At 34.3% G+C, this 22,181-nt stretch overlaps 1 protein-coding gene across 4 annotated transcripts in view; it reads left to right on the top strand.

The window, feature by feature from the left end:
- The first annotated feature begins 787 nt into the window (after positions 1–787).
- The window catches only part of MANEA (mannosidase endo-alpha), a 40,805-nt gene continuing 19,411 nt past the window's right edge, over positions 788–22,181 (top strand). Inside the window, exons 1-2 of one of the 4 annotated variants that reach the window (XM_037149088.2) lie at positions 788–928; positions 9,558–10,136. In XM_037149088.2, coding sequence (XP_037004983.2) covers positions 9,596–10,136 — 541 coding nt within the window. In that variant the 5' untranslated portion in view covers positions 788–928; positions 9,558–9,595. Of the gene's footprint in view, positions 929–1,090; positions 1,473–1,504; positions 1,570–9,557; positions 10,137–22,181 lie in introns of those variants that run through there. The other 3 variants (XM_037149090.2, XM_037149087.2, XM_037149089.2) reach the window with 3 other exon arrangements.

The following is a 22,181-nucleotide window of genomic DNA, read 5'->3' as shown; positions in this document are numbered from 1 at the left end:
TAAAGTTTCAAAAATACTGGTATTTTTCTGCATCTTCAGCTCTGTAGTGTACCCGGATATTTTTTTATTATTGTTCTTTAAAATATGCAAATATGGGATGTATTTATATGTGCATATTTCACAATTAAAAGTTTTAAAAAATTCAGTCAGGTTTTAAGGAGAGCAAATTGAGTAATCATCAAGCTCTATATTGTAAGTCAAGATTTCCTTGTTACTATGTAACCAAACAAAATAGAGAATTCTCTTGGCTTCTGAGGCTGATGTAAGATAGAACCTTCAGCTGTAACCTCTATTTTAAACGTTCTTGTTCTTCACACCTGCCTCCCTGTTTTCAATTATTTCTATAAGTATTTCAGTATGAAGGTGATTTTATATAATACTTTGCAAATTAAATGTCATCTTTATCTTTCTACTTTGGTTTTCCAAGTAAAGTTTCCATTAAAAAAAAACAAACCAATGCTATTCTTTAAAAAGTGTACTCGAGTTAAATGCAAATTTTGAACACCTGTTATCAAAATCAGCTGTCCGTTACCAGTGAGAGCTTCACAGTGGAACGAACCTTAGGGAACCAGTTTCTGAGACTGGAGAGAGTCATCACCTACCACTACAGATAGAGGACGGGTTGCCGGCCTAACTGTACTCCGCCCCTTTTGCCCACTGGTTCCGGAAGCAAGGAAAAGCTCTCCAGTCTTTCAACCACTCCCCCCGCACCCACCTTCTCCAAGGGCCCAGGCATTTAGCCTTGGAGCCAGAGCCCCGCCCACTAGTAAGCCCCACCCCCCGGCTGGAGTGCCGTAGGAGCGCCTTTTAGGAGGAGGGGCTAGCTGTGCTCGCTGCTTGGAGGCCATGGGTCCATTCCCTCTGTCCCCATTCTGTAGGTGAGCCTTAGCAGAAGCGTCTTTGCTGGTGGCCAAATTCCCACACATTGGTGAGTTACTTGGGGTAGTCGGGGCCCAGACGCGGCAGTGGCGGGCGAAGGGCCCACTGCCGGCGCGTGCGCGCTGGTCTGTCAGCCAATCTGCTCTCCGCTCCCCGCCCACGGCCTTTGACCCTGCGCTCCCGCGCCATCCCGCCGGAGTGGCGAGCTGTGGTCCTCGATCCCTTGGCCCACCAGGTTCCCAAACTCTTACCCCATATTTTTGTCTGGGCTAGTTTTATTGCCTGCTACCTTACTTTATTCCAACCGCCACTTGGGAGTGGAACCTCCTCCCGTCGGTCTTCCCCTCCTCCCCCCAGCAAACAAATTCTGGCAGTGACTGGAGCCTTTCAACACCTTGTTCTTTTATCCTCACACCTGCAGCCTGGTCTTGAGCCTGTGGGGAGAGTGGAAGGTCCCAGGCCTGCCCGGCTCGGGGTGTAGCGGGAAGGTCGCGCCGTGCCTTTCTCCCGGTGCCTTTAGGAGCCGGCAGAGGAGAGCAAGGATGGCGAGGCCCCATGGAGATGGTTTTTCCATTCATCTGTTAACATGTTCGGTATTGTCCTCATAGGCTTATCGTTCGCTAAGTCTCAAGATGCAACTATGCTGGACTAGTGTCTTTCCATTTTCTAAAGGAGCAAGTTGAAGTTCAGGCAGTTACGATTGTTTTGGTTTCGTTATTCTACAGATAGCTGCTGTTAAGGGAAAATGTAGAAGTGCTTAAAAAAAAGGGAGGGCAGTTTTATATGAACTTAAGACAAATGGGCCTGAAATGAGTTGCGTTAACGTATTTAGACAATAGTTTGAAAGAAAAATAACATTTTTCTTTAAATATATTACCAATCTTTAAATAAAATTTAAAGATTGGTACTACATTGCAAATCATTTTCATGATTATGTATTACTCCATTCATATTAAACTATATGTAATCCCTGAAAAAATGGTGGAGTGCAGTGAATCTTGATACTTTCAGGGTCCCCCATAAAACATTAGTCATGTGATGAGTATTAAGTGTATGATCAGAAAGTAAGCTATTTTGAGATTAAATTTGGGCTACAGTTTGAGTAGGTAACATATAATCACTGTTTACTAGTTCATAATGTTTCAATGAAACTATGACCACGTGTCACCAGTTTTCATCTGTGTCACAAAAATTACAGTGTTATATTCTGTTAACTTGATTTCTGTAATGTATTGTCGAAAGGTGGAATGGAATGAGAGCAAAAGCTTTTAGTTCTAGAGCCAGTATTGCCCTGCTTCTTGCTAGTTGTTTAACCTCAGACAGGTTATTTACGGATTGCTAGCTAAGATATTTGGATAAAGTTATCAGTTGCTGTGTACCTTAGTTCCATCATCTGTAAAGTGGCATTAAAAAGAATTTCTGCTTCATAGGTTGTTGTGAAGATTAAAATGGAAGGATGAGAACTTTTGTTAACCAAAGGGTACAAGTGTTTACTTAAAACTGACCTGGGCAGGAAGCCTTGCTACAGAAACTGATTTTGAAAGTTCCAGATGTGTCTTCTTGTATTAGTTTATCTACAGTGGCTTCTTAGAAAATAAAATTAGAAGAAAACAATACTAAAAAAAAACACTAGATGTCTATATAATTTAATAATGAATAATTAAAAAGTGAAGCCCTTTTGGCTTTTCTCAGTAGTAGAATAACAGCAAATATTTTTTTTTTTTTTTTTTTTTTTTCTTTTCCTTTTTTTTGTATTTGATGTGTTTTGCTTTGTGTCTCTTGGAACTCATTGGACCTCCATGTCAAACACTAGTATTTCAAAGATTAAAAGCACACAGCACAAATAGAAACCATAAAACTTCAAAAGAACCTATTACGCAATGTAAACTGCCTTTTGAAAATAACAGTTTTCAGTAGCTGATACCTGGAGTAAGTTCCTGCTTTGAGAAGCTATACATTTACAATTAACTTGCTTTTTTTTTTTTCTCCTCTCAAGTCATTTTTGAAACTTCTTTTGTTGAGTCAAACAAGTACTGGGTTGGCCAAAAGTTTGTGTCACAAACTTTAAATATCAGCAGGCACTTAAAAAACTTATCAAAATTGCTCAACTTTTGTGCAGCCATTTTAATATTGAAGATGGAAGAAAATATACAACATTTTTGGTATATTATGCTTTATTATTTCAAAAAAGGTAAAAATGCAACTGAAACAAAAAATGATTTGCATTGTGTATGGAGAAGGTGCTGTGACTGATAGAACATGTCAAAAGTGGTTTGCGAAGTTTCTCGGTAATATTGACATTTTGGTCAAATTATCCTTTGCTGTTGGGGCTGTCTTATGCATTGGAAGATGTTTAGCAGCTTCCCTGGCCTCTACCCACTAGAAGCCAATAGGGGGAGATAGCCAACATACTCAGAATATCCAAATCAATAAAGTTATAGGTGAAAATGAAAAATGTCTCTTATTTTATGGAAAAAACTAAACAGACTTGGCAAACCCAGTAGCTCCTCTACTCCTTTCATGTGAAATCATTATACCTATTAGACATTTATATACCTGTAAATCATTATACCTATTAGACATTGTACCTATTATACCTTTCATTGTGGTTTTGCTATGGTGGGCATGATAATTTTTATTTAAATAGGTTTTTTAAATTGTTGGATCTATATGTCTATAATTCTTCCTATATAATAAGTTCATTATACACTATAAACATGTTAAGTATGTGTGTAGTCAGTAGAATCTGTCTGTACAAATAGTGCCCAAATATGGGATCTGGCAGAAGTAACGTCTAGTTCAGTGTGGTTGCTGGGGTAATAATATGGGTGTCATAATTTATAGTTTTAATTTGAATACTTCACCTAAAATGTCATATGCTGTGCTTGAATGGGGTATTGTTATGTTACAGAATTATGTTTATAATTTTGTAATAAAAGGGGGCGTTATTTGTGCCTGACACTGTATCTACCAATGTCAAAACCAAAGGGCCAGAAATTAAATTGTTTAAGCTGAACACTTAATGGTCACTGACTATGTGTAAGATATATTGGGCTCTACTAGACTGTAAAGGTAAGGACTCCATTTCTGGACCTTACAGGACAGTGGAGTGGGGGCTATAATACATGTAAATGAATAGCACGGTGCCATATATAAGAAAGGGGTGCCGATTGAAAAAGTTGGTAATACTATAGAGTATGTGAGAAAGTGAGTGATTTTCACTCTGGAACCATTAGAGGTATCAAGGAGAAGAGGGAACTTTTCAGCTTAGTCTTGAATGATCAACAGTAGTATTTTCAAAGTTAGTCATGTAGAGTATAGGCATTTAGAGAGAATAAACCATATTTTGGATGTCAGTTGTTTGCCAGACACCCACCTTTGATAGTACTCATTATCATTATAAATGTTTGCTCGTATTTATTCAGTGTTTACACTAAGCCAGAATGAGTCTTAAGAGTTTTATAATATTAACTTATTTCATCCTCACAAAAATCCTGTGAGGGAGGGAATAACTCATTGACAGATGAGTTTTTTTTAACTCATGAGTAGGGGGAGACAGATGAGTAGGGGGAGATAAGGACACTTGTACAGGTGAAATAGCTAAAAAAAAAGGGGCACGGCTGTAATTTGAACTCAGGCATTTGAACTGCAGAGCCTGTACTTTTAATCACAATGATCTGCTGGCTGCCTTATGATTGAGAGGACTTACTGTTGTTTGAGACACGGAGGTTGGGAAAGAACCAGAGGATCAGCTATAACAATGTGACTTTTTTTAGGTTAAGTGAATTCAGTAATGTTAAAAAAAAAAAAAAAGGGTGTGGGGCCAGTTTTAGAAATTACATTGATAGGCAAGAAGGAAAAAGGCGTCAAATTCCATAAATGGTTTTTTGGGTGTGTTTTATGTTCACCTGTAGATCTGAGAAGTGTATATAACAAGTATAAAAAGTTTCAGAATGTTTCTTGTATTTCTTTTTATTTATTTTTAAATCCAGTCGGTACTTACCAGTTGATTATAGCAGTACCTTTTACACTTTCTTTCCTACACACTGCAAGTCCTCACTTACGCTCTTAATAGGTTTTGTGACCTGAAGCAGAGCAACTTATAACAAAACACATTTTACACACATAGGCTAATTTATATAAACAAGACTTAAATTCCTGCATCTCATCAGCATTATAACAAAACAACATTTAGCAAAAACGAAGTGATTGGAGGACCTGCTATCTTTGGAACAAAAAACAATCATAGTCAAACCTCATGCAAAGTAATTACAGGAAAAAAAAGTTAACATGCATGTAAACACTGAGCGCATGCCAGAGCTGTGATCACAGAGTAGTTGACAAATATAACCTAATCTTTCAGTTGAAGTAAACAAATAATTAATGAGGTATGAATAAGTAAATTACAAATATGAAAACTCAGAAATTAGGTAATATTATTCAGAAAATAATTGTAATTGATAGAAAAATTGCTTCATAATTTTTTATACATGAAAACTAGAAAAACTCAAGAGTTAATTTCTTATGAAAAAGGGTAAAGAGAAACTTAGAAATCAAAATAAAATGCAGAAGTGAAAAAAGTAGTTATTAAAGTTCTACAAAAATTTTTTTAGCATTTTATTTATTTTTAGAGAGAGGGGAAGGGAAGGAGAAAGAGTGGGAGAGAAACATCAATGTGTGGTTGCCTCTCATGTGTCCCCCACTGGGAGCCTGTCCCGCAACCCAGGCAATATGCCCTGACTGGGAATCGAACTGGCAACCCTTTGCTTCACAGTCCCATGCTCAATCCACTGAGCTACACCAGCCAGGGCTCTCTCACTTAAAGTTCTGCAAAATTTAATAAAAGTAGTAGGACTTTCTGTAGAAGAAAGGCAAAGCAGTGAAACAGAACAAATTTAAAGTGAAAATTTGCTGACAGTAAAAAAGTGGATGTCAATAGGTTAGCTAGATGGTTAATGGGAAGACAAAGGAGTTTCTTTATGATTGTTTCTGTTTTGGCTATGAATTATAAGACATGGTATTTGAAGACAAAGAAGTTGCTGGTGTCGTAGCAGGTTTGATGAAAACTGAGAAGAAATGAAATCTTTTTAGAAAAGTGAACATACTGGGATATAGTAATATGATTGTTAAGTAGTGTAGAGTGTTGGTTTGAAACTTACAGTTACGAATTAAAAATAAGTCAACATGGTTGTGTGTTTTTCTCTAGTATCTTTAAGTGATTCTAGATCAGGATGAAGATAGACATTTTTTTTGAGATTTTCCCATTTAAGTATTAAGAAAGGAGAAAAGTAAAGGTAGTCAAGGGTATTTCCAAGTGAGTAATTACAGTGCTGGACCATGTGATATAAATTGCGTCACCAGAGACAAAACATGAAGAAAAGGGGAAATAGCAACACAGTGTCAGTCAGTGAGTTGGACATCTCAAATAGGTTGAGGAATTGCCAGAATGAGAATACTAGTTGGAGTGGATCAAAGCACAGAAGGTCATGTTTAGATCGGGAAAAAAATGAAATAAGAGATTTTGTCAGTGTAAATGAAAATGACTGTGACACTTGAGTGTGTGAAATGGGGTGGAAGAACAGATCATTAGGAATGAGGCAGTCCAGGACCGGGAGGTAGACTACTGGGTGGATCATCCATGTTGGGAGTCACTAAGATAGTAGTAGATGTTGGGTAGGAAGGCAGGCAGACAGCTGCTAAAATCATCAGTAAATAGGAGATTGTTAGATTCAGAAAATGATAAAGTTTGGTGACTCAAATGTCTTTTTCTTATAGGTGCTTCATCCTCCTAATCTAAACTAATATGCCAATATTTTGTTTACCCAAATAAGCACTGTCTTCTCTCCCACTTAGGTACGGTGTGGTTCCAACGCGCCACTGCAGCTTTGCTCTCCCCTCACCATCTTGTTCTCTGTACTGCAGCCAAAATGTGCTTTATTGTTTCGTGTCCAGTATTTGGAACATTCTCTGATTCTGTTCTTTGTTTCCTATCTTTTCCACTAGCCAATGCATATTATATCCATTCTTTCATGATTTTACTATTTTCCTTGAAGAGTTTTCTTCAACTCCTTAGTTTATGTGACATTTCATTTTTTTATGTGCCTCCACTTCTCTCTTGACACTTTTCTTTTGAGTCATCTGCATGCCTTGCCTTCCCTTCCCTCATGGACTCTAAGTACCTTAAACATAAAAATTGTGTTTTATTAATCAGCTTTGTATACTACTTTTTCACATAATATATTTGCTCAGTTGAACATGAGTTATACATCTTTTTGTTTTCTAGAGAATTTTTTTGATAACCAAATGAAATGAATTTTTGTTTGTTCCTGGAAGAACAATAAGGATTCAACTCTTAATTTAAAGTCAACTATTTCTACTTTTGTTTTAGCTTAAATCTTTTATTATTGATTTATTTCATGACATACTTTAATGAGTTCAGCTTGATGTGGTCACAGTGTATTCATGTAGTAGTATTAAAATATAATAAAAACTTGATGGGAGGGTCCCTAAATTAGACTATTAGAAATAACACAAAGTATTACTTTGATACCTTATTTTCAAAGTTTAGGAAGGAGATTATTTGACATGAAAGCATTTTTATCCAACTAGTGAGTTAATATAATTATGAAACAAAACCCGGACTCACCTACCTATTCCTTTGGTAAAAGTCCATTTTCATGACTTTTTATAAGAGAGAAAGAACTGATGTGATGGAGCGCATGGAGCGGGGAGAGGTGGGGCACCCGGTACGGTGTCACAGGAGGTTTAGTATCACTGTTGTTTTCTGTGTTTCATATACTTTGAGTTATATATAACTATACATATTTATAGTATATGTAAATATATGTAAGGTAGATATATGTATAAGATTAACATGCATATTATATTCATATGTATGTACACATATATGTGGTGTATATTTGGTATGTGGATATACCGTATCTACTTAACTAAAATTTTGAAACTGGGCAAAACAATATTATCGGTTAGGATGCTTATGTTTTGGAATAACTATTTGAAAAGGTGAGGGAATGGTTAACAGAAAAGTCAGGTGGTTTCCCTTAAGGAGAAAGGGTAGGTAGGGCTAGGGATTATCCGAGGGCATGAAAGGTAGGGATGGGCTTTTAAAAGCTGGCAATTTTAGTTTTTAACATTTCTGTTGAATTTTAGCCCAGAAAGAAATAATGCTTGCTCATCTTAGTATTTCTTGCATATACACATACTAGAGGCATCGGTTTGTAGAAGGTTGTTGTGTGTGACCGAAAACTTGCTCTACAGATTAAATTTTACTCATCTGTCTTTTCTATCATGGTTCATTTATTTTAACTTAATACTTTAGAATAACACCAGCATGATGTATAGTAGAAAATCCTATTTTATAAATACAGTCAGTGTGAACTTTTTACCAGGTACCTTTTGAATAAAAATCTGTACATGAAGACTTAAATATTTTATCTATGTGTACACCTACATGCCGATGTATGTCTGGGGGTACAAAACCCATTGGAGTATACCTATTAAGATGTTTTTCCCATTGCTCAAACCACTTTTTGAACTTTTGATGGTTTTTGGATTTTGATACTTTTTAGTGCTTCTGCTGTTTTTTATTTCGTTCCTTCCCCATCAGCAAAACATTCCTCTTTGAGGACTTTTTTTTATCCGGGGAAAACAAAAAAGAAGTCATTTGGGGAGAGACCATGTGGGTAAGGGGGATGGGGAACGAGGTCGTGCTATTTTTGGTCAGAAACTGGTGAACACAGTGCACTGTGGCCAGTGCTCTCCTAAATCACCCCACGGGAAATGGTTAAACTCATTGAGAGAGTCTCCAAAAAAAAGCCAATAATAAGTGAGGCTGAACACAGCCTCTCCCAACACCACCGACAACAATACAGATGGGTTCCCAGAACACTCACCTAGTGGGGGAAGCCTGTGTTACTACAAGGGGCCCACCCTCCAGAAGATAATTTGGTTTTTTGGGGGGTCTCCCCTTGTACACGCCTACCTATTCATACATGTATATACACATACTTAATAAGACAAAAATACATGTGAAACCTTAGAAGTTGTAAGTTAATTTTGTAACCTCCATTCAATATCATTTTCAAACTTCTAAAGCAATATTTTAAAATTAGGAATCTCTACATGGTGATCATTTAAAATGTTTTGTCTCATTCCATTTAAAAATGCCATTTAAAATGTGTGATTAATTTCTTCCTGTGAAATAATTATTTTAGTTAAAAAATTAGTTTTTGAAAATGTCATAAGTATTCTCTTTTTAAAACTATGAACCTTTAACTTTTAGGAGGAATTTTTAGGAGTTAAAGGTTCATAGTTTAAAATTTAAATTTAGAAAAGTTTAGTACCAATACATAGAATGTTTTCTTTATATTCAAGGTATACAAAATCTCTCCAAGTAATGAAAAAATATTTGTTTCGTTAAAGTTCCCAAAATGTTTATCTGACAAAAAGTAATTGTGGTATTTCCAAATAAATACTTCTGTTTAGTCTAGCCATATATAGATTCTGTTGCAGATGTCAATATTTGATATAATCAATATACTAGTACACTGTATAATTCTTTCAGTGTAATGAACTTTATGAACTTGATTTCATTTTTGAATACATTGGAAATTATCTTTAATACCACTTACTAATTACTGTTTTTCAATAAATTACAGCTAAACATTTACCATTTTGGAGTTTAAAGTATGTCATCATGGCAAAGTTTCGAAGAAGGACTTGCATCATTTTGTCACTTTTTATTCTATTTATTTTTTCTGTGATGATGGGTTTAAAAGTGCTGAGACCAAATAAAGCTGCTTTTGGAGTTCCTTTTGGACTTGACCTACTTCCAGAAGTTCATCAACGATCTCCTCACTTGGGGAAAAAATTTGATTCCCAAATGAGTGACAAAATCAACAGTGAAACAAATATCAAGAATTTAAAAAGAGTTGAAATCACTGTGAAACCTAAAGCCTCTGAACCTTACGGGGAAGAACTGCCACCTCTGAATTATTATTTACATGTATTTTATTACAGTTGGTATGGAAATCCACAATTTGATGGTAAATACATACACTGGAACCATTCAGTTCTGAAGCATTGGGACCCTAGAGTAAACAAGAATAATCCACAAGGGAAACACAGTCCCCCAGATGACATTGGCTCCAGCTTTTACCCTGAGTTAGGGACTTACAGCTCTCGGGATCCAGCCGTCATTGAGACTCACATGAAGCAAATATACTCGGCTTCAATAGGTAATTATTTTGTGTGTGTGTGTGTGTGTTTGGGGGAGGGCTGTGCATGTGAAATTTATAATTTTAATATTCACATTATTAATTATAAATGTAAACTTATAAACTTCAAATTATACTGTATATATGTTCTTAAACATACAAGAAATCACCTTTTAACACTACTTTAAAGCATGTTTAATTTTAAAATTTTGTGGGACTTCTGGATACATTGTTTTATTGATTTCTAATTTATTACTTTTTTAAATCTTCTTAATCTTGATTTACATAAGAGACAATGAATTCTCCCACTTTAAGTGTACAGCTCAATGATGTTTTTCAGAAATACATACTTGATTAAATGCCACCCAGTCATGAAGTAAAATACTCTGTAGCCCACCAAGTTTTGTCATGCTTCCCTTATTCAGCCCCACTCTGTACTCCAGGAGACTGAATCTGATTTCTATCACTGCAGAGAAGTTGTACATATTCTGTTACTGCATAAAAATTGAATTATTCAGCATTTGTGTGTGTGTGTGTGTGTGTGTGTGTGTGTGTGTGTGGTATTTTGTCAAACCTGCTATTTTGAAATTTATACATGTTAATGATATCATTAATTCACTCTTCATTATTGTTGAATAGTATTATGTTGTAATAATTATAACAATTTTTTCCTGCGTTCATCTTGGTGGACATTTGAGCTGTTTAAGATTTTAGGCATACAGTAATAATTTGCTCCTGTTTTTCTGATTTTTTAAAACCATGCTCATTTATATTTAGGTCTGGTTGATTTCAAATGTGTTTTCATTTTGCTCTTTCTTTTCCATTTATCCCCTCTGTTCTGTTCCTTTCGGCCTCTCTCGGCCTTCTCTTATATTGAATCATTTATTCCATTTTATATTTTTTTCTTCTGGCTTATTACATATATTTCTTCATTTATCTTATGATTGCTCTAAAGTTTACAGTATGCTCATTTAATTTAACAGATGAGAAATTGCTGGTATTTTTTTATTCTTGTCCCCCCTTTTCTTCAACTTTTCTTACTCTTACCTTCGGCACTAAAGTTATACCTACTCAGGTAGAGTCGTATTACCCCACTAGTAAATACATGAAAAAAATCTTACTGGGTGCCTGAGAATTCTTCAGGTCATTAAAATACCTTTTATAAAAACCTCCCTGTTTTGGTTCCATTTGCCTTGTAAGTGTCCCTACCATGAGGGCCATTCAGAAGAAATTGGGTGTTGTCACATTTTTCTAGTTCTACAAAAGGCACAAACTTATAAGCTGATAAGGTTATAAAGGTATGTAAGACTTTTAAATGAACAAAACAATACAGAATTTTGTGAAGCTACATTATAACTGTGCAAGATGGTTTGTTTTTCTTCTGTGGCATGTTTTTTTCCCAACTATTTAAAACAAATCTGTTTCTAGTGTATACTTACAGCTCTAGTTTCTATTTTCTATGACATAAAATATGACAAAATTGGATTGGTAAACTCAGATAACATTAACTGCTGCAAGTGTATGTTATCTACATCTATTTACGATTTACTTTTGGGAGTAAGACCTTTCAAATGACTTTTTTTCTATTTTCTACAAAGAATTTGCATTACATTCAGTTCTCTATTTCAAGGTTGACTTGTTTGTGGCTATGAAAGCTATTCTTGATTGACAGAAAAAAATGGATATTCATGCTAGTTTTAGTTTTCTTAATGCGAACTGAACTGTGTACAATGAGGGTTTTTCCCCTTAGAGGTATAACTGTGCGTGTATATATGTGTGTGTGCATATACACACATACACAGTATTGTATGTGTGTATACACATATATATAATATGCAAGCAATGTATAAATGGCATATGTTATGATTAAGAAGAAAGTTTAAGTTCATATTTAGTTTTATGCCTTTCTAATGTTTATAAAGATCTTTCCCCCTATAAATTATTTACTACTACATAATATGTGTGGAGATGAATTATTTCAAAACATTGTCACCCAATACAATTATTTTAATATTAAATGCTGACTATTTTAATATTGATGCAGATACTTCTTTGGTAGATTTTCTGCTATTGAAAATTTTAAAAAACTTGATAATAAAGAAAAATTTTAAAAACTTGATAATAACATTACAATGCATCAGTAAATATGTTACTTCCTTATTAAATATTAAGTTATACTCATTGTTTTTATTGAGATATAATTGTATTTAACATTGTGTAAGTTAAAGTGTATAGCAGATTGACTTGATATATTTATATTTCAATATGATGGCTCTTGTTGCATTAGTTAAACCCTCTATCACATTACCTAATTATTATTCTGCTGGTGGGAACAATTAAGATCTAGTCTGTTAGCAAGTTTAATGTTTCCAGTAGTTTTGTTTATTGTCACCGTGTGTTAGATCTCTAGGTTGTGTTACATACTGGTTGCAAGTGTGTATCTTACACAACGTATCTCCCTTCTCCCTGCCTACCATTTACTAGTGACCACCATTCCACTCTCTTTGGAGTTGGTTGTTTTTCCCCTCAATAATATCCCATTAGTGTATATTTATATATATATCAATATCTTTATCCATTCATCCACTGATGGACACTTAGATTGTTTTCATATCTTGGCTGTTATAAGTAGTGGTAAAGTAAACATGGGGGTCATATATCTTTTTGATAACCTGTTTTCATTTACTTTGTATATATATACCCAGAAGTGAGAATGCTGCGTCATATGATAGTTCTATTTTTATTTATATTTTTAAAGATTTTATTCATTTATTTATTTATTTATAGAGAGAGGGGAAGGGAAGAAGAAAGCAAGGGAGAGAAACATCAATGTGTGGTTGCCGCTTTCACACCCCTGGCTGGGGATGTAGCCCACAACCCAGGCATGTGCCCTGACAGGGATTTGAACTGGTGACCCTTTGGTTCACAGGCTGGCACTCAGTCCACTGAGCTACACCAGAAAGGGCTGATAGTTCTGTTTTTAATTTTTTGAGAAATCTCTACACTGTTCTCATAGTGGTTAAACCAGTTTACATTGCCTCAAAGAGTGCACAAGGTTTCCTTTTTCTCCATATTCTTGCCAGTAATTGTTGTCACCTGTGATCTTGACTCTAGCTACTGTTAGTGGGTATGAAATGGTATGAATTGTGGTTTGGATTTGCATTTTCTGTGATGATTAGTTACTTTGAGCACCTTTTCAAGTACTTGTTGGCCATTTGCATGTCTTTGGAAATATGTCTCTTTAGTTCCTCTACTCTCCCCCCTTTAAAGAAAATTTTCATATTAACCCCTTATTCATTACATGATTTGCAAATAATTTTTCCTGGACTATAGATGCATTCTTATTTTGTTAATGTTTGCTTTTTTAGTGTAGAAGCTTTTAACTTTGATGTAGTCCCAGTTGTTGAATTTTTCTTTATTATTCGTGCTTTGGGTGTTATATCCAAAAAAATGATCACCAAGACCAATTATCGGGGATTTTTATGTCTATGTTTTCTTCAGGAGTTTTATGGTTTCAGGTTTTGTGTTTAAGTCTTTGATTCATCTTGAGGTGATTTTTGTGAGGGATCTAAGATAGGGATACTTTTTTGTGTGTTTATCCAGTTGAAGAGACTATTCTTTCTCCATTGAATGTTTATCCACATTGGATGCTAGTCTAGTGTGTATGTTGGGGTTTAATTATGGGCTGTCTAGTCTGTTCCATTGGTCTGTGCCTGTTTTTATGCCAGTACCATATTGTTTTAATTACTACAGCTTCACAGTATTGTTTGAATGTGAGAAGTATGATGCTTCCAGTTTTATTTTTATTTTTTCCTTATTGTACCTTTGAACATTGGGGGTCTCTTGTGGTTTCATACAATTTTTGAAGACTGATTTTTTTTAATACTGTGAAAAATGCTGTTGGATTTTGATAAGGATTGTGCTAAATTTATAGATGGCTTTGACAGGGACATTTTAACAATATTAACTCTTTCAATTCATGACATCAGATCCTTCCATTTGTTTGTGTTTTCTTTTCTTTAATCAGCCTTGTAGTTTTCATTGTACAGATCTTTTGCTTTCTTGATTAAATTTATTCCTGGGTATTTTATTGCTTTTGATCCTGTTGTGAGTGGGATAGTTTTTCATGTTTTATTTTCTATCTAGAAATGCAGCTACTTTCTGTGTATTGACATTATATCCCACAACTTTACTGTAGTCACTGATTAGGTCCAACTGTTTTATGAGTCTTTGGGATTTTCAGTGTACAGGATCATATCATCTGCAAATAGTGATCATTTACCTCTTCCTCTCGTGTTTGGAGGATTTTTCTTTGACTTGCTTCATTGTCCCAGATCACACACACTTGTGTTATTCCTAATTTTAGAAGAAAAGCTTCTAGTTGTTCTTCATTGAGTGAGATGTTAGCTGAGGGTTGGTTATATATTGCCTTTTGAATGTTCTGGTTATATTCTTTCTGTACCCAGCCTGTTGAGGGATTTTTTATTCTAAAAGAATGTTGTATTTTTCAAATGTTTTTTCTGCATCTTTTGAGAATGATGTGATTTTTATCTTTCATTTTATTGATGTGGTTTATTACATTTATTGAATTGCATGTGTTGAACCATCCTTGAATACTGGGGATAAATCCCACTTGGTTATGATGTATAATCCTTTTGGTAAGTTCTGAAATCAATTTGCTAATATTTTGTTGAGAATTTTCACAATTAGATTCATCAGGGTTATTGGTCTGTAGTTTTCTATGTTCTTATCTGGCCTTGATCAAGGTAATGCCTGCTTCATGGAATGGATTTAAAAGTGTTTCTGCCTGTGACATCATCCAGTCCTGAGGATTTCTGTTATTGGAGGTTTTGGTTATGATTCAGTCTTCTTACATGTTATTGGTGTGTTCAGACTTTCTGTGTCCTTTCCTGGTTCAGTGTTGGGAGGTTATATGATCCTAGGAAATTGTTTTTTTTCCTAGGATATGATCCTATTTATTTCTGTAGTTTTAGTTTTAATTTCTTCTCTTTCATTTCTGAATTTTGAGTCTTCTCTCTTATTTACTTAGTAGTCTGGCTAAAGGTTCATGACTTTTGTTTATCTTTCTGAATATCCAGCTCTTAGTTTCATCAGTATTTTCTATTGCTTTCCTGGTCTTTATTTCATTTATTTTTTCCTCATCTTTACTGTTCCTTCCTTTGGCTAACTTTGAGCTGTTTGTTCCTCTTCTCTAATTCCTGTAAGTGTAAAAGTAGGTTGTTATCATGCCATCTTTCTTATTTTTTAATATATGTATTCTATCACTGTATACTTATCTCAGAATTGATTTTGTGCATCTTGTGGGTTTTGGTATATTCTGTTTCCATTTTTACTTATTTTGATATTTTGTTGATTCCTGTTTTGAGTTCCCCATTGTTCCATGGGTTGCTCAGGAATGTGTTTAGTTTCCATATGTTTATATATTTTTCAGCCACTTTGATTGATACGAGTGTAGCTACCCTTCATGGATTACCTTTATATTCTGTCATTTTGAACGTTCGTATGTCCTTAAAGCTGGGGTGGATCCATTGTTGACAGAATAGAGTTGGGTCTTGTTTTATACATCTGGCCACTCTGTGCTTTTTGATTGGTGAATCCAGTCCTTTTACATTTAGAGTAATAATGACATGTAAAGATTTGCTACTATTATCTTATTAATTGCTTTCTGGTTTTGTTTTGTTTTGTTCCCCTCTCTTTCTGCCTGTCTTGTAAATTGTTTTTTTCCATGGTGGTATGTCCTATTCCCTCTTTAATTTTTTGGATCTGCTTTAGGGTTAGGGTTGGAGTTAGGGTTAGGGTTAGGGTTAGATTTTATTTATAGATTTTTCCTTTGTGGTTAGCACGAAACTGATGTAAAATGTCTTACATAATATGGATAAAGCAGTCCATTTTTGGCTTATAGCAACTTGACTTTGATCACATATAAAGGCTCTGCCTTTTTGCTCCTCCCTTTTATATAATTCATATCCAATTTACCTCTTTTTTGTTGTATGTTTATTAACAACATAGTAGTCACAGTTAATTTTCTTACTGTTTTCTGTTGACTTTTATATCCTAATTTGAGCAGTTAATGCAACATCCTAAGATAGTTACAATTTTCTAAGTGTGACTATATATTTTTCACTTTTACCAATGTGTTGTATACTTTAGTATGTTTTCATTTGCCTGATTAGCCTGTTTTCATTTTAGCTTAATGAACACCTTTTAGCATTTTATGCAAGGCAGGTCTAGTGGTGAACTCCTTCGGATTTTGTTTGGCTGGAAAACCTTTGCTTCCCCTTCGTATCTGAAGGATAAGTTTGCTGGGTAAAGTGTTATTGGCTGGCCCTTTCCATTTTTCAGCTCTCTGAATGTGTTATTCTGCTGTCTCCTGGTGTGTAGAGTTTCTGCTGAGAAATCTGTTAATAGCCTAATGGGGGTTCCTTTGTAGGTTGTATTCTTTTTTCTCCTGTGGCTGTCTTAAAATTCTTTATCATGGATTTGTGACAGTTTAATATGTTTTGGAGATTTTGGAGAAAATCTTTTTGCATAGGATGATCTGTTAGTTTTGTAGACTTATATGTTCCAGTCTTTTCTCAGCTTTTGGAAGTTTTCAGCTATTGTTTTGAAAATAAGCTCTCTGCCCCCTTTACTTCTCCTTTTGGAATTCTAATTTTTCTGATATTTATCTTTTTGATAGATACACATAGCTCACATAGGGTTTTGTTCACTCTTTTTAAATCTAAACTCCTTTTTTGCTATTTGAAAATTTTTATCTTCTGTTCCTTATTGCATACTTTATTAAATTTATTGAATTTTTAGCTCCAGAATTTTTGGTTCTTTTTAATAATTTTCTTCTGTTTGGTCACGACCTCATTTTGTTTATAATTTTATTCATGATTTCATTGAACTTTCTGAAATTTCTTGTTAGTTGTTGAGTTTCTTTGTAACAACTATTTTGAATTCTTAATCAGGTTGCACTATTCCGTGCCTTTGATCTCAATTGTTGGAGAATACAGTGTTCTTTTTGTGCAATATTTGCTTGATTTTTTTCATACTCCTTGTAGTTATGTGTTGGTACCTTCACATTAAGTAGTATATATATATCCTTAACTTTTTGCTTACTGCCTTCAGCAGATGTCTTGTGTTAAGTTTTTTTTGAGAAGGCTGGACTGCTGCAGGTTCCCTCTCATGAGTGAGTGCCTGCCTCAATCAGCACTTACTCTATTTTTGCCAGACAGCGGTGTGAGGAGTCTAGGCAGTGTTGCTGGTGTTGCTGGTTCTGCAGGGAGTTTTGTGTTTTTTATTTATTGGGTCCCTTGGAGTAAGATGCTAGGTTCCATAATACCCCAATAGGTGATTTGTTAGTGTATAGATGAATCAATTAATTCATTGATTAAGCAGGGACATATAAAGGAGGGATGTCTTATGCTTCCCTGTTACTGATATCATTTTCTATTATACTTATCAGGTGAAGAATACTTTGATGGGGAAATACTGAACATAAAACACTACTTTTGTTCATGGAGTTGGTTGAATGCACATTGACTTGTTTAATATTCATATTTCTCTTTTGATATAAATGGTCTTTATTCTTAAATTGAATCACTGCATAAAATACTTATGCTGTTATATTACAGAATACAAGTTGGTTAGTATTTTGCTTTTAAAATTAGAGATATTATATATAAATCCTAATGATACAACCTTTTTTCTATAAAAGAATGATGAAATTAAAATGAAGTATTAACTCTGTTATAATAATGTATCAGATAGCAGATAGAAACCACTGATAGAATTGTATCTATTTTAAGTATTTTAAGGATCACATATATGTTCTATCCTTAATATTGATATCTTACAATTTTAAAGATAACAAATAGGTACCTTTTCTTTTTTAAAATACAGTTTTCTAAAAGCATAATAGAATATTCAGAATAATGGTCCCCAAAATAGACACATTCTAATCCCCAGAATCTCTGAATATATTTTCTTACATGGCCAAAGAAATTCAGGGTGCAGATGCAATTAAGATTGCTAACCAGACCTTCAGATGGGATTATCCTGGGTTATTTGGGTGGGACAAATCTAAGCAAATGAGTTTTTAAAAGTAGAAGAAGAAAGAGTCAGTGATATACTATCTGGAAAGGTCTGGGCTTGTTCCTGCATTTAAAATTGGGGTTAGAGGGTCATGAGCCAAAGAATGTAGGACCCTCAAGCCTGTTCAGATCAGAATCTCCCTCAGAACCTCAAGAAAGTAATGTAGAGAAGAAGTTCAGCACCTTCATTTTCAGCCTAGAGAGACCCCTGTTACAGCCACCCTGCCAAACAATTGATGTAAGTTAATAAATTCACAATATTTTAAGCTGCAAAATTTGTGATAATTTGTAATGACAGCAATAGAAAACTAATACACATAGCAAAACAATTCACTCTTTGTCTTTAAAATTATCTTATTTCTTCTGGAGTTTAGCACTAAATAATGAGTTTTACCATGTTCCAACCTTGTGCTAGATTTTGTGGACATAAATAAGTCACATCTCTCAGTCTTTGTTTTGCTCTTTGTTGCTTCAAAAGCACTAGATGGAAATCAGCATCACAGTATTTTCTGAAGGCAGAAAATATGTTTTCATAAGGCAACAATTCTTATTTCTGCAACTCCTGCCTTTAAAATTTGTACGTAAAAGTATGGGAAGTAGAACTTATGATGAATTAGATTTTTGATGTTAAAATGCACCTATTAACATCTCACAAAATTTCATAAATTTCTTTTACTATGTTTGTATTAAATTTAAATTTATATCTATAATTATAGATTGGTGACCATTTCAAATTGCTGGTGATACCTGAGTCTAGCTCTAGTGATTGCTTTGTCTCTTGGGAGTGTGTTGGGATTTTTCATGTTTGTTTGTTTGCTTTTTGTATGCTTCAATTTTTGTTTCATGAAAGCATGTCACCTTTTATGGGACTGTAGACACTGAGCTAAGTAGTTTCTATCTCTGGAAAGTGAGCATGCCTCTCTTTCTGCTAAGCCTGCAGTATGGGCATATACAGTTGTTCTAGCTTCATTTGTCGACAAGATGGTCTGCTCTCCATTGAGTTGTTTTCCACTTTTCAAAAATCGAATTACTGTATTTTTTACTTGGGTTTATTTCAGGAACTTATTGTAACCTGTTGATTTACATCACCAGTACCACCCTGCCTTGATTATTATAGCTTTGTAATAGGTCTTGAAGTCAGGTACGATGATTCCTTTTTGTTTCTTTCAAAATTGCTTAGCTATAATCATTCCTTTGCCTATCCATATCAATTAGTCCTAATCTTCAAAATATCCTGGTGGAATTTTGAATAGAATTGCCTTGAATATATAGATCAATATGGGGGAAGTTGAAATTTTAAAAATAACGAGTTGAATTAGCAATGTTGAACAGTAACAAATTAGCATTTCATTTCATGAATATGATGTATCACCATTTATATAGGGTTTTGATTTTTTTTAACTTTTTAAAAGATTTTTGTAATTTGCAGTATACAAATCCTGCACATATTTTGTTGCACTTATTTCTGAGTATTTCTTTTTTAGTGAGGTACTATTATAAATAATACTATATCTTAAATTTTGATTTGTTTTCCATAGTAGTATATACAAATACAAATTTTGTATCTTGTGATTTTGATAAGCTCACTTATTAACTCTAGGGCCATTTTTGTGGATTCTTTGTTTATATAGAGATTGAATGCAAATAGGGACATTTCTTTCTTTTTGATCTCTATACCTTGAACTCTCAGTGTTTTTTGAATAAGATTATGAGAAGAAATCCTGAATTTATTTCTGAGCTAATGATAGAGAAGTCTTTTATCATACCAGTATTATGTTAGCTGTAGAGTTTTTATTATTGTCACTTTTCAAGGCAAAGAAGTTTACTTCTGTTACTATTACTGAGTTCTATGATGTTGAATCTTATCCAGTGCTTTTTTCCTGTATCTATTGACATGATCTTTTTTTGCTTTCTTAAATTTTATTTTGCATTTGGGTAAAATACACATAACATAAAATTTACCATTTTGACCACATTTAAGTGTACATTCAATGATATTAAACATATGCATTCATCACCATCATCGATCTCCATAACTTTTCACCTCGAAAAACTGAATCTCTGCCTATTAAACAATAATACCCTATTCCTGTCTCCCTTCAGCTGCTGGTAACCACCATTCTACTTTCTGTCTATTATTTTGTCTCTAAGTACCTCATATAAGTAGACTCACTTTATTCATCTTTTTTTCTGGCTGGTTTATTTCACTTAGTATAATACGGGTCTGTCTGTGTTGTAGCATATTGCAGAATTTCATTCTTTTTAAAGATTGAATAATATTCCATTGTATGTATACACATTTTGTTCATGGATGCTTGGGTTATTTCCACATTTTAGCTTATTCACGATAAGCATTATTCACAATAATGATTATTTTTTTGTGTGTGTAATAGTTATTATTCACAAAAATGGTTATTATATCCAATATTGGTTAATAACCAATAATGGTTATTTCCACATTTTAGAACAATTTGAGAGTGGGCGTACAGCTATATCTTTCATACCCTTTCAGTTTTTTCATCATATGCCCAGAAGTGGAATTTCTGGATCACGTGATAATTCTGGTTTTCATTTTCTGAGGATCCGCCATACTCTTTTTCAGTGTCTGTACCATTTTACATTTCCACCAAAAAAGCACAAGGATTCTAGTCTCACCACATCCTTTCCACCAACTGTTCTTTTTTTTGGGTAAGTAACTGTCCTAATGGGTATGAGGTAGTAGTGGTTATCTCCTAGTTTTCATCAGCATTTCCTTACTTATGAGTGATGTCGAACATGTTTTCATGTGCTTATTGTGCTTATTGGCCCTTTGTATATATTTTTTATAACATTTTCATTCAAGTCCTTTGTTCATGTTTAATTTGGTGGTTTGCATTTTTGTTGTTGTTGAGTTGTAGGGGTTCTCTCTGTATTCTGGGTATTAATCCTTTATTGGATATTTGATTTGCAAATATTTTCTCCCAGTATATGTGTTGCATTTTTATCTTGTTGATAATGTTTTTCATGCACAAAATGCTTACCTTTTTGTGAAGTTCTATTTGTGTGTTACCTGTGCCTTTGGTATCTCATCCAAATATTCATTGCCAAACCCAGTGTCATGAAGCTTTTCCCCTAGTGTTGCTCCAAGGAGTTTTATTGTTTTAGATCTTGCATTTAGATCTGTGATCCACTTTTGCGTTGATATTTGTATGTGTTAGAAAGGGGCTGACCTTCATTCCTTTGCATGTGGATGTCCAGATTTCCCAGCACCATTTGTTGAAAAGATTATGCTTGCCCCATTGACTGGAGTTGGTAACTTTGTCAAAATGATTTGAACATATATGCAAGGGTTTATTTCTGGTCTCTAGAATCTATTTCATTGGTCTGTATGTCTGTCTTTATACCAGTGCCACGCTGTACTGATTAGTAAGTTTGAGTTTTCCAGTTTTGTTCTTATTTTTCAGGATGGTTTTGGCTGTTCTGAGTCACTTGAAATTCCATATGAATTTCAGGATGGATATTTTTATTTATGCAAAGACATCATTGGGATTTTGGTAGGGATCACATTGATCACTTGGAGTACTGTTGACATTGTATGAGTACTATGTGCTAACCTGTTGTACCACCGGACTTCCTCACATTTTCACAAGATTCTTTCAGTCCATGAACATGGATGTGTTTGCACGTATTTGTCCTCTTTAATTGCTTTCAGCCTTGTTTGTAGTTCTCATTGTACAAGTGTTTCATCTCCTTGGTTAATTTAATTACCAAGTAATTTATTTTCTGAAATTTTACTGTATTGGAATTATATTTTTCTTTTCAATTCATTCATTGTTAGTGTATAGAAATGCAGCTGATTTTTGTTGACTTCGTGTCCTGTCCTTTGCCGAATTTACTGGTACTTATTACTTTTAGCATTTTTAAATGGAGTCCTAAGTTTCCTACATATAAGGTAATGTCATTTGCAAATAAATCCTTTTATGCCTTC

Source organism: Artibeus jamaicensis, unplaced genomic scaffold (assembly GCF_021234435.1).
Source record: "Artibeus jamaicensis isolate MK-2021 breed Jamaican fruit bat unplaced genomic scaffold, CSHL_Jam_final contig_387, whole genome shotgun sequence".
NCBI lineage: Eukaryota > Metazoa > Chordata > Mammalia > Chiroptera > Phyllostomidae > Artibeus > Artibeus jamaicensis.
Note: the sequence above shows the minus strand (reverse complement) of the source record. Positions and strands in the feature narration are given on the sequence as shown.